General features: G+C 35.9%; 2 protein-coding genes across 3 annotated transcripts; both read right to left on the reverse strand.

The window, feature by feature from the left end:
• Positions 1 to 44: 44 nt before the first annotated feature.
• Positions 45 to 4,779, reverse strand: LOC147412010 (NUP50 (Nucleoporin 50 kDa) protein). 2 transcript variants are annotated; one of them, XR_015181950.1, is made up of 3 exons: positions 4,624 to 4,779; positions 348 to 1,780; positions 45 to 267 (listed from the first exon to the last, which is right to left on the reverse strand). XR_015181950.1 is itself a non-coding variant. In XM_086455082.1 (2 exons), the coding sequence occupies exon 2, from the start codon at positions 1,728 to 1,730 to the stop codon at positions 411 to 413; it is 1,320 nt and encodes a 439-aa protein (XP_086311208.1). In that variant the 5' UTR covers positions 1,731 to 1,780; positions 4,624 to 4,779; the 3' UTR covers positions 45 to 410. The 2 variants fall into 2 exon arrangements, 1 of the variants encoding a protein (XP_086311208.1); XM_086455082.1 differs by having other exon boundaries at positions 45 to 1,780.
• A 4,094-nt stretch (positions 4,780 to 8,873) lies between these two features.
• On the reverse strand, positions 8,874 to 10,340 carry LOC147412011 (molybdate transporter 1-like). Its single transcript, XM_086458326.1, is given in 2 exon segments — positions 8,874 to 9,437; positions 9,440 to 10,340. Coding segments are annotated over 2 exon segments (1,392 nt in total). The 5' UTR covers positions 10,281 to 10,340; the 3' UTR covers positions 8,874 to 8,886.
• Between the last annotated feature and the right edge of the window lie 2,673 nt (positions 10,341 to 13,013).

Genomic DNA, 13,013 nt, shown 5'->3' on the forward strand with positions numbered 1-13,013 from the left:
CAACATGTGTTAATCTATCAATCATATGATGTAATCAATAACAATTATTTTTCCATTTCAAACATGCAATAGTATATATCCTTTATTTCTAAAATAAAGATACCTCTTCTGCAATTCATTTGTTCAAAGATGCAAATTACACAGTTCAAAATCCGAGCTCTATCTTAAAAAAACATAAAAATTTGCAATACTCTCAGCCAAAGTGTAAGTTGCAAATAAACAACAGCCAGCCAGTTGGGTAGGACTCTATTAACTCTAAAAGATCACCTACATAACAAGACCCTACAAATCATTAAAACAAAAAAAAAAAACAAGCACAAAAAGAAGATTTCCAACAAAACCATTACCTGGGGGGTGTGAGAAGATTGAGTTTTTCTATAGCTACAGATTTCTTTTCGCATCCATATCTTCTAATCATCAGAAGCCTTAGGAGAATTCTCTGGCGTCTTCAGAACTGCACTCTTCTTACCTTTGTGTGCTGTAACAGCCGTACGGAACTCTTCCACTATGGAACCATCCTTGAACTTTAAAGCAAATGTAGAAAGCCCATCTTTCCCTTCTTCCCCAGTACTGTTCATGCATGCAAATGTGATCCCTTTTTTTTCCATGTTTGTGAGCTTCATGTCTGGATAAAGACTAGCATTCAAGATCAATCGATAGTTACCCCTAGCTCTCATCACAAGTCTGGCTTTCTCGGTCCCCGTTGTCGATACATTCACCTTGAGTTCTCCCTTTCCTCGTTCCTTCCATCCTCCGTCGAGGTATTCGAACAACACAGCATCGGCACTGAAAACTGCCTTCTCGTTCTCTTCCCCAGTCTCAACGGGCACTTCTTGCATAGATGGAAGACTACTTCCCTCACTCTTAGTAGCATCCGATGCCCCTGCAGTGCCTAATATAGAAGAACTCCCATTGTTGGAGTTACCAAAATTGAAGGAGGGAAACAAAGATGGTTGGTCATTCTTAAACCCAAAAAGAGATCCAGAACCAGAACCAAATGCAGACCCGTCTTTCTGGATCGATCCAAAGGAGAATGATGAACTGGAAAATCCAGTTCCAACAAGTCCCGTGAATGCATTTTGGCTACTCGACAATTGTTGGAACGAACTCAGAGGAGCTGAAGTGACGGATGAAGCTGTACCTTCATGGCCATTGTCCTTTTTAGCTTCTTTTTCATCAGTGACCTCCGGATTCATTGCCTCTGTGATCAATTCACTTTTCTCCTCATTGGCAGCAGGTTCAGCCCCCGGTTCATCAGTCTTATCTTCCAACCGCGCATCTTTCTCGTCAATCACTGCAGGACCACTTTCAGCTCCACTGTCCCCCTCATTTTTTTCATCGACCTCTTCTGAAGCCGGTTTCTCAGTAACTTGTTGCACTTCAGTAGTAACTTCAGTAGTAACTTCGGTAGTAACTTCAGTAGTAACTTCGGTAGTGACTTCGGTGGTAACTTCGGTGGTAACTTCAGTGGGTTTTGGAATAGACTCAGTTGGAGGAGGAATGAAAGAGATCCCAGCAAAAGGATTGGAAGCGGCAGCTGCAGGGGTCGGGTTGCGGCGAACTTTAACAATTCTTCTGGTTGCCAACACTTCATCACTGGCTCTCGTGAAAGTCCCAGTCTCTAGATCAGGAGCATTCTCATCATCGTCAAGACCAGGGTGTTCCTTAGAGATTTGTCTTTCTGCACCCCTCTTTTTAGAAGGAGGAAGGGCATTTTCGGCATCCGCCATTGAGACAACGAGAGTAAATGCTAAAGCTCACAAGAAAGGGACTTTTAAACCTGAATGGAAAATTGTGAGAAACCACACCCACCATACAATCACCAATCATATTCATGAGATGATGGAATAAACAGAAATTTAAGCAGCCAACAAGCTTTTTTTCCTTCTTTTAAGAGAGAAATTAAGGCAAGGAAGACAAAAAACAAGGATAAATATGCAAATATAAATAGATGTAAATGCATATAACACATTCAAAACTCCAAAATAAAAGAACTTTCACATTTTTTCCCCTAAAATGAATGCTGGGAAACAGCTTCTAGTTTGTTATGGGCCGCCACCATTGACACAAAGAAGGCAAGAACCTTCAGGTAAGGTAGGTATATTTAGAGCATGCTAGTAAGGAGTAAGGAGAAGTGTTGCATGGGCTCGGATGCAAGAGTTGTTGTCCGAAACACGTCAGAGTGTCAGACTTGTCAAGCCACAAAATTCTGGACTCAACAACTCGTCCATAAAACACAAAAGGAAAATAAAATACGAGGGAATGTAAATCAAAATACTCTAGACTTCTAGTTACTTCAACGCCAGCTTACCTACTAAAAATAGATATTATACTTTCCATCTATCTACACATTTTCTACAATTGTTTTAAGAACTGAACCGACGATTAGACCAAAAATTTGTCAAAATGGTCGGAAAGAAGTCGAACCCTAGTTTAGTTTGATTGGACCAATTTCTATTTATAAAAATAAAATGTGATTTTATCAAATTGCCTTATTTTATTTTCATAAATGATAACATTTAATATACATTATTAAGGTCAATTAATAAAGAATTTTTCATCATTTTCCCTGCTTCAATTGTTTGGGTGAGAGCTTGTTTGTAAGGACAACCAGTAGTCTTACGCTAGTTGCCCCTTTGCCTTTTTTTTCCTCTCTTTTTTATGTTTGGTTGGTCTCTTTGACCTCTCTTTGTACCTTTTTCTCTACTAATTTTAATTAAATATTACTTATCAAAAAAGAAGAAAACATTTTAAAATTTTGTATTTTATAAAGGTATACAAAAACCAACGGTTCGATACTTTGATTTATTCAATAGTTGAATCAACAGTTCTATAAACCAACCAACTATCACGCTGGTTTTCAATAATTTAAATTTAGAAGAAAATGCATGAAAAAAACTGATATAAAAATTAGAACAGTAACAATGCAAATGAATTTCAATGACTATAAAGAGTATGAGTGGGCAATGATCAATTCACTTGACTCAAATAGTCCACATATCACATCAGAGCCTTAATTCTGGGTCTCATATAACTTAGGACCCCAGCTTCCCAATGGAAGTATCCAAGTAACACTAACATGTTATTTGGATGATTGAAGATGAACAAAATTATAGAAAGATTTGGCACCATACCAACATCAAAGGATTTGAACTTTTACATGACCGATTAGGTGCTCCTGCCCAGTAGGAACACAACAGACCTTTTTTTCCATGTTATGGGGAATTGGGTAAAAAAACAAAGCCTGGGAATTCAATGTTTTTAGATGTGGATGCATGGAGCAAGGCACTTTAAAGTTCAAAAGCATGATGCATGAACCTCAGCAAAACACCTTTTTTTTTATAAATAATATTAAACATAAAATAGATAAACAAAAATGAAATATTTAAGAAAATGAAATTAGAAAAAAATTGTGAAGAGAAAATATTAGTTGCTGTTATTTAACCTACAGTAGCTTTTATATTATTTAACCAAAGTTCAAAAAAATAAAAAGAAATAAATTTAATTAGTAAGGAATGATAACCTAAAATTGCCAATATCAGAAAATGTGGGTCAGGAGCATATCTCCAACAAAAAGCATTTAAATAGTGTAAATAGCATGAATACCTTACAAAAAAAATTCGCTTTCCACACAAGCCTCAACCGTTTTCGGAACCCTCATCCACAAATCAGTCTCAACGTGTAAGCCTCAAAAGCTTGTTGAAACAGTGGCACAACTTAAGAGGATTGTCTCGTATGAAGACATTGGCTTGAAACTACTTATGAGCTTTAAAAAATGTTTCTACATTTTAGTCCCCAAACATGGGAAATTCCATAGTAGATTATCTCACATAAAATAAGAAGTACACCCAAATTTGTTACATCAAAAAGGGGCACAAGAAGATGCCAAAGGTAGCACAAACATAAACCCTAAATAGGGAATCAACATTTTGGTTAAGAAACAAGTATAAATAATTAATGGTATAACCTGCACAGCAAAGGAAATTATGAAATATATGGGAGAACTCAAACAAGAAACATAAAATGTCTGCAGAGACACAGAAAATCTACAGTCCAGACAACTCTATTTTTTTATTGTGTAGCTAAATTTCCCAAGCAAAGCACATTAGATTTAGGAGAAAAACACAGATAATCTCCAAATAGCCAGAAATTAATGTAGCCTACTTCAAGCAAAACAAAGCCACAAATTAAGAGGAACCCAAGACAGGAATCTTTACAAAACCTATCTCTTAACACTAAAACTCACCATATTGGACGTATCTGCTGAAACTATTCCCAGGGTATTCTAGTTATCAAAGTGGTATAGAGTTTCCCCAAATGGGTTTCACAAATAGAACTGTAAACCCTAATAAATAAATAAAACAAAAAAAACTGAACATAAAAGCAAAAAATGGGGAAAATAATTAGGGTTAAATCACAGGAATCTAACTAGATTATTCAAATACCACAAAGTGGGTTAGCTAAACTAACATCAAAGTGGATAAATCTATATGGGTTTTGATCATCTACCATGAATTAAACCTATCCCATATAATAAAGTACCATAGATGTCAAACAAATCTAAAAACCCAATATAGAGAAACAGAAAACATGATTAAAATGAATAGAAGCTTAGAAACTTACCCTAATAGATGGCTTTTTTGCTTGTTTTGATGGTAAAAATGGAGAAGAAGAGGAGGGTTTCCTTCGCTTCAGTCTCTGAGGAAAAAAAATAAAAAAAACTCTCTCTGAAGAGGCCTCCTCTCTTGAGGAGATCTACCATTCTATTCTAACATACTTATTATTGGGCTAAAATGCGCCGATTGCTAGTGTGGGCTTAACCGGAACCCATCAATCTGAACCGTTGGATTTGGTGAGTTAACACTTGCGGATGATTTTATACTATGCTAACGTACACCGTACTTTCCTAAATTAGTTGGGCCTCAAAACCTTTGAGGCTCTCTATTAAATAAATGGTTGAGATGGGAGAAGGCTTCTGGAGATTTCCAACAAAACCTTAAATCTAGAAAGTATGATTTGATCATCCCTAGAAAATTAGTACACATCTCTAGATAATCTGTGTTTTCCCAGGAAAAGTGATCATGCATCAACAGTTTGTTTAAGGTACACTTTTTAAAATACTTTTATTCTTACAGAAAAAGTATACCTGATTTACCCTTGTACCACTTATCAAACATTTTATCAAACATTTGAAGAAATTGTCTCAAATACGTCCCTCCAAAGACTTCCTATATCATCTCTATCATTTTTTATGTAAGTTAAGTAGGATTAAAGAGGAAATATAATAAAATTAAAGGAATACTAATTAAAAAAAGAGGGGGAGGGGAGTAAAGATAATAAAATTGAAGGGGTGAAAAAGAAAAACAGAATAATGTGGACCCCACTTTTCTATAATTGAGTGAGATCCACCATTCTATTTGATTATAAAGATGGAAAATAATATAAAAATCTTTGATTTTTCTTCTCAAAATTAGACATCATCATTATCTTGAAAGGTGACGATGATAATTATGATCGATCATAATAACCATAACTATAACCACAACCATCATCATTCATTTTTTGGAAGGGTCATTTTCATGGCATCCTTTGTGAAAAGATTCTTACATTTTCACGTAGACTTTACCCTATTTTATATGATAATAATAATAAAAAAGGATTAAAGATGATCCTATCTCATGTTTTTCGTGACTTGGGATGTGTGCCGCTTCATTTGTTCTATGTGGCATATGAGAGAGGTTTTTTGCTATAAAAAAAAGAGGAAAATACTGGAATGACACAGGATATTTACTGCGATTCTCACAAGTCTGACGTGAGATGTGCACATAATCATAGATGTGTTTTCTTGTAATACGAGTAAAAACCATCTACGGTTATGTATGCATATCCACATCAAAATTATGAAAATCACAGTAAATCCTATGTCACCCTAGCACGAGTATAAAAAAAAGGTCAAAATGAGATTTCACAGAAATCCATATGACCAATCACAGTAATTTTATAAAATAGGGATGCCCTTAATACACAATGTTCATGTAATTGGTTGATCCGAGATTATGTGAAATTTCATATTGATTTTTCTATGAGCAATTTTTTTTCTCCATTTATAAGAGTCCTATATAAAAGATTCTACCCATCCTCTTCTTTATATAAGAGGGTTGGTTGTGTTGGCTCAGGAGAGTCTAAGTGCAATCATGAACACCTGTCCTTTGTAAAGGATAACACTGCTAGAAGAATGACTTGTCTGGAGAGCAAAACCATTCTCTCTATGATACAATGACATTTATCATCTTATTTAATGAGAAGGAGCTCCTTTCAAAAATAAAAATCATAAAGACTTATTGTGTTGGACCACAATAAATAACAAGCACACAATACAGAATAGAATAGAAAACATATACAAACTAAAGATTTATAAGATTCACCCTTTTTGAGCTTACATCCTCCAAGGCAATCGGGATAAGCGAAGTTGGCACATGAGCCATGTGTTTATCTGCGAAGTCATGGGCTCGATATCACTCCCGAAATAATCTAATGTGTGAGGTGTGCATATCATCACATACGTCCTCAGGAAATAGTCCTACTTCATAAGGCATGGAAACACCCTGAGATAGAAAACATAAAAAAAAAAAAAAAAAAAATTCACCCATATCCATCCCTCTCTTTACGACAAGAAATTGCGTATTGGGATCTTAGTTACAAACTGAATACAAGAAACATTTGCTTGACATATTTTGATTTAGAGGGAGAGTGGGCACATGGCACCCTAAAAAAAAATTCATGTAAGAGATAATTTTGAGGATAATCTTTCGAAGTCTTGAATAGGCATTTGGGTATGGGTATGTTTCTAGTTCATACTATGATTTTTTAGTCTGATTTTTAGTTGTAAAACTCATTTTGCCTTCATGTTCTTCTTATTTGACTTCAAATGAACCTTATTTTTACTCTCTTGTAGGATCACTGCGGGGGAAATTCTTAAGCATGGACACGTGGCTCAAGTAAAGGCCGGAATCAATGATTTTAAGCTCGGACATCTGTAACTTTTGCTCGGTTGATTAATATCATCGGATGCATGGATATCTGGGTCAGAACTAAGCCACCGACTGATGAAGTAGTCTGGGCAATGACAGTGTAGGTCGGAAGGACGGATCTGACAGATGTGCCAGCGATGGACAGCATTAACAACCCACATCATGTCAGATCAACTCTGATTTTTTCAGAAGTGGCAGGGCAGTTGCAACAACCCCTGCAGCTGACATGTCAGGGAGTGAGCTAACTGCCCTAGGTCACCTCAAAGGGTGGCACAGAAAACGAACAAGTTTAATGCCTATAAAAGGAAGAGGACTATGGGTAAAAGAGGTTGGATTCTCTTCTTCTCTCAAAAACAAAAATTACACTGATCAATTTATCTAACTTGATCGTCGAAGTGGGCTGATTTGCAGGTCCGCCTGAGATAGGAGAGAGGAAAAGTGTAGAGCAAATTCTTGCATCTACAATCACAATATTTACTTTTCTTTTATCTCTAATCTTGAAAATATATAGAGTTTTTATTTATTTATTTATAATTTGAAGACTACCTATCAAGTTTTGCATAGAAAACTCATTCATTTATGATGGAGGGCATGGATTGAAATCTTTCCAAAAATGGTGGTAATTTTCCAATCAATGTGGAATCACGTCCCATTGAAAATTCCTCAAATTCCCATGATGGATGATCTCTTTCCATTACTAGGGCTAAAAGCTATAGATCTTATAAAATATAAGTTTGATGACACATTCCCAATTTCCCTTAATTCAATTAGATACAAAATCTAGAGACCTCCCTTTCAAAGTTATAAATATGGGTTTTTTGTTCGAATCGTTTCCATTCAAGGAGGTGATATTATAGATGTTATTCGAACCATTCCATTTTTTGTCCGAGCCAACATTTCGTATGAAAGTTATTATGTCGGTCATATTGTCCCCTACCCACCATGATAAATTTTATGTATCTAATCATCAATCATATTAAAATTCAAAAGTTGTCTTAGAAGTCGCATCAATTTTTTTAGTTCTAATATCTTCAAGATCACACTTTTTCGAAGGGCGTCACAAACATCTTTCACTGTTTTGAGTCTCACATAATAATCATTTAAGTCATCAAGAATGATATTTTTACACATGAAATCAGGGGTGGAACTAGTAAGGAGACAATGGGGACAATTGCCCCCACAAAACTTTGAGACACCCTTATATTTTCAACTAATCACATATCTCATTTTCTCCCCACCCCCTTCAATTTTTTTAAAAGATGACATTGCCTCTTGACTAAGCCTTCTCTCATGACCAATTGGAAATGACCTAAATGTCATTTTTTTTTCAACTTCAAACCAAAAATCTTTAAATTTCTCTCTGAAATCTTTCATCTTTAAGCTCTTCTCCTGTACCATTAACTATAGTTTGCCCCTACTACAAGAAAAACCTGGCTCCGCCCTACATGAAATCCCCCTTATTATATATGTGTGAAGTACAGGGGGAAGCTAATCGGTTCATAACGAATTGGCTGGATGGATTAGAGGATTCGTTAGCATTCCTCAGTATCGATTTACAAGAAATTCTTTGCTCCAATCGTCAAACAAATTCAAAATAACATTGAAATTTAGTAGAGTCACTGAATTCTAAGATCAGACATCTTTGAACATAAATTATTGAGATCAAGATTATTTGATTTAAAAAAAGAAAAAGAAAAAAGGCTTGGCTTTGGATTGACTGGAATGGAAGAACAAGATTCATTTAGCTGACCCCAAATCTTTGGCATAAAGCTTTGTTGTCTTAAGATTGCTTGATTCAAACTTAAAAGGAGTGGTAATATATATAGGCTATAACTTGAAAAACAACTATTAATTCTTAGGGATTTCTATTCATCCATGCCCTCATACATGGTTTAATTCTACTCAAGTTTCTTAGCCTAAGAAGTAAGTACACAACAATCCCACAACCAAACCCTATTGCCGCACTTGATCTCACTAAAGAAACTGCCGTGCATGAAAGCATCACGAATGAATCCTCCTTAGACCTCATATCCCTTGAAGCCATGGCTAATTCAATCCCCGCAAACAAGAGCAGAACCCCTAACAACCCGACGGGAAATTGACTCAACAGCTTCACTAGTGTGCTCCCAACTATGATACCCAGCACCAGCTTCGTTGCCCCTAGGACTGCCACACACCCACCACTCCTCCCCCCAAATTTATATTGACCCGCTAGCCCGCCCGCGCCATGGCAGCATGGCATGGCCCCAAACCAACACCCAACCAAATTCATCAACCCTACACTTACCGAAACTGAATTCGAAGACACGTACTGCCCTGGGAAGAGATCGGATGACAATTTACACACTGCGATCACAGAATTCAACACCGATAAGGGTATTTGAGGGATTGCACCCTTAATTAGTCTTCTTTCCATGAATGTAAAGAGATTTTCACAACTTTTATACTAGATGGTCCAAATTTGATATCTTTCACTGCACTTGGCCTCCTTAGAATTGCTAAAACAACACCAAACAAGAACACAATCATGGCTGAAGGTAAAGAAACCAAGATTCTCCAAAGTTTTGACTCATTAGTAGGATTGTTATCACCTTGATCATCTTCTTGTTCCTCACCTGCACCATTAACAACAACAATAAAACATACACAAACAATTGCCAAAACCAATCCATCCAATCCTAACCAAGGTCTCTCCCCTTGAGACTTCCCATTAGAAAAATTTTGAACATTTCGAATGTACTTAATTGCGCTAAACGCAAATGATAATCCTTGTGAGAGCTGAACACCCCTTACAACAGGTAGAGGAATGAGCTTGTTAACAAACTCCATCAATCCAGTTACACCAAGTAAGAATAAAATCGTAGCCGTACAAATTCCTGCTGCCATGATCTCGGGGATTTGAAAATCCGAACCACTCGAGATAGCAACAGCTGCGATCAACTTCATGGGTTGAACTGGCATTGGAACACCATAGATCACACCAGTAACAATGTTATATATACCAGTGAACACAAGTGTTACACCAAGATTTAGGTCCTTGGCTAGTGTTAAGGCCATGACTATTGGTATATATGTTCCTAAGTCTCCCATGGCCCCGTTCAATTCGGACCATTTCGATCGAAAAACTAAGTTGTTCTTCATCTTCGTAAGAAGATTGATCAGAAATCCGGATGTGGGTGTATGATTGGTGGTTTCTGATGAATTTTCAATAGTTTCGAAATGTTGGGTGTAGTGGTTTTGGTCAGCCATAGTGTACTAGATAACTTAAATGTGTAGAAAATATAAGGTGAAGGTGGTTTTATACTTCCCGGCAATCTTAAGTGGTCGTTAAAGCAGAGAAATATGTGCCACTGGTTGTGGACTCTAGAATCTATTCTTCTAATGATGACTTCATATGACCATTTTGTTGTGGAATCGAAATTATATACTCTCAGGAGTAGAATTCCAAATCCTACTCCATCATATTTAACACCCGGTATGTGTTTTGGATTCTAGAATCTGATTTTTGCTCATAATTTGATTTCGATAGCCAACTTTAAATTTTGGATTGGATTATAAAAGTGATTATCACATAATCAGAATCAGAAAAACAAGACAAAACCATTTTTCTTTTGGAATCTGAAATTGGCAAAAATTAAGCAATTTACCTAACATAGATCCGGCCTTGTATGATAGGATATGTGCTGTCGAGTCTAATAATGGGGATAAGAGGATAATAATACCCTTTCCAGGGATAGCCAAATTTCAAGGACCTACCTTTTCTAATCCATCATTAATTTCTATTTTTTAGGTAACCCCACCAAGTTCTTGTGAAAATTAGGGATGATCCCAGGTTTTCAAATTGATGACATACCCCTCTCGACTTTGGTCTTCAATGAGACAAAGTTTTTGGGAAGAATTTTTTTAGGGTATTTGTGATTGGAGGGTTTTCTTGAAAATAAATTTCTTCAGAAAAATAATCATGGGAAAATGAATTTTGATATCTATTATGGAAAATATCAAAAGAGTGTTAGTTTTTTGTTTTGGGGGTGGGGGAAAATGTGAGGGAATAATAATAGGTTTCGGAAAATTCATTTTCCTTTGGGTTGAAGCCAGAAAGCATTCCCCCAAGGGGTGATATTGCCTTGGGTGCGAAATGATTTTTCAAAAAATTCAAAATCATAGACTCAAAGATTCGTATTATCTAATGAAAATCATTTTCCCATCTATTTTCAATTTGCAATCAAAGTACTTCCAACAGGTTAATGATGAGCACATTTTGGTCACTTATATTCGTCATTCATGGAATACAAAAGTCAAGGGGGTATTTGATCAGTTTGAAAACTTGGGGGTATCACTAATTTTAGCTAAAACTCATAGGGGTACCTCAAAATTAGCCTTTTTTTTTTCTTTCTTTTGACCTTAAGCAGAAATAAAGGTGAATATGATTCTCGCATTAAGAGACAAAGAGAACCCAACTCAGCCAAAGTGGTTAACAAATGGAACAAAAAGCTATCCTTCCAATTATAGATTAAAGTCTTCAAAGATGGAGCTAAAAGGCTGTCAATGGATTGGGCCCTTGTTGGATTGAGGCTTTATTTTTTTTTGTTATTGAACATCAAATTATGATTCAATCAAACTGATCCAATAACAACCATATTGCTTCCTAACTCGATATAATTAAACAAAATATAATATAATTTGCATTTTATTGGATTGGGACATGATTAATCCATAACAAATCCGGTAGCTTATCAAATTAGATCTTTATCAAAACCCAAATTTTCGACCTCAGATCGAAATGGCTTGGATTTCAGGTTTGATCCATTGAGAACCCTAGTGAGTGTTACTCATATATTGGTTCATTGATATTTAATAGAGCTAAATAACATTAATCTTTGATAAACCTACTCCAATGCATTTTGTCCATGATTTAAAAACTTGATTATTGAGATTGGTTAGGGCGATCCCAAACCAGGATTCGGGGCCCGCCCCATATTTTAGTTTTCTTGTTTTCTTCATTCACGAGTTCTACTCTCAGCTCATTTTCATTATAATTTTTGTCAAATTTGGATTTAATTTGAACAGACCCGATCCAATAATCATTGAATTGGATTTGGATTCAAATATAGAGATTCAATAGATTATTGGATCGATGGTAATCCGACCTTATCCATATCCGGTCCACTAAAAACCCTACAATGTGAGAGGGGAGAGCAGGTCAGTATCATCCATCCATCCATTTAATATTTATAGGTTTTAATATATTTGACCAAGTTCAAACCAATTATTTGCGCCTCTATTAATGATACTTTATTACACTAATAAAAACAAGTCAACTTCCTTCACCAAAGATTGATAAAAAGAACCCTAACAACCCATGTGGGTTTATATAATTAGGGTCTATTCACTTAGATAACAATCTTCCATATATTTTTTTTTTTGTATATATTTTATTTTATGTGTGTAGGTATTATTTACTAATTAGTCATTTATCAAATAGAGTTGGCAAAGAAAGGGACAAGTAAAAGGTGTGGGGTATATGAGGTATTATAAAAGCTGCCATAAATATTACAGTTTAATATCCAATACCTAAGTTTCTTTTCTATGTAGGAGAGGTGCTCAACCACTCCTTTGTATTATTATTAGGAAAATGCTAAAATTGACATCGATTCTCACATTGTTGATGTGGATTTATGTATGTGACATTAGATGCTTTTCATCGAGATACATCTTTGTTGAGTTTAGTCCCACGTTGGACACTCATTGCCTTGTCTCTCTCTCCTTATAAGCTCCTAGACGTCTCCACTCATTACCTTTCTCTCCTCCACGTCATCCAGTTCATATCTCCACATGTTTTGGCTCATTTCGACCTACATGTGCAGGGGACGTGTTGAGTTTAGTCTCGCGTCACACACAAATTGCCTTGTCTCTCTCCTTATAAGATCCTAGGCCTCTCCACTGATTACCAATTGGTTTTGAGTTGGACTCCAAATTTATCAA

This window comes from Akebia trifoliata, chromosome 1 (assembly GCF_017979445.1).
Source record: "Akebia trifoliata isolate Shusen 1 chromosome 1, ASM1797944v1, whole genome shotgun sequence".
NCBI classification, from domain to species: domain Eukaryota; kingdom Viridiplantae; phylum Streptophyta; class Magnoliopsida; order Ranunculales; family Lardizabalaceae; genus Akebia; species Akebia trifoliata.

Excerpts from the sequence above, each read along its gene's own strand:
- LOC147412010 (XM_086455082.1), bottom strand. The coding sequence starts at position 1,730 with ATGGCGGATGCCGAAAATGCCCTTCCTCCTTCTAAAAAGAGGGGTGCA.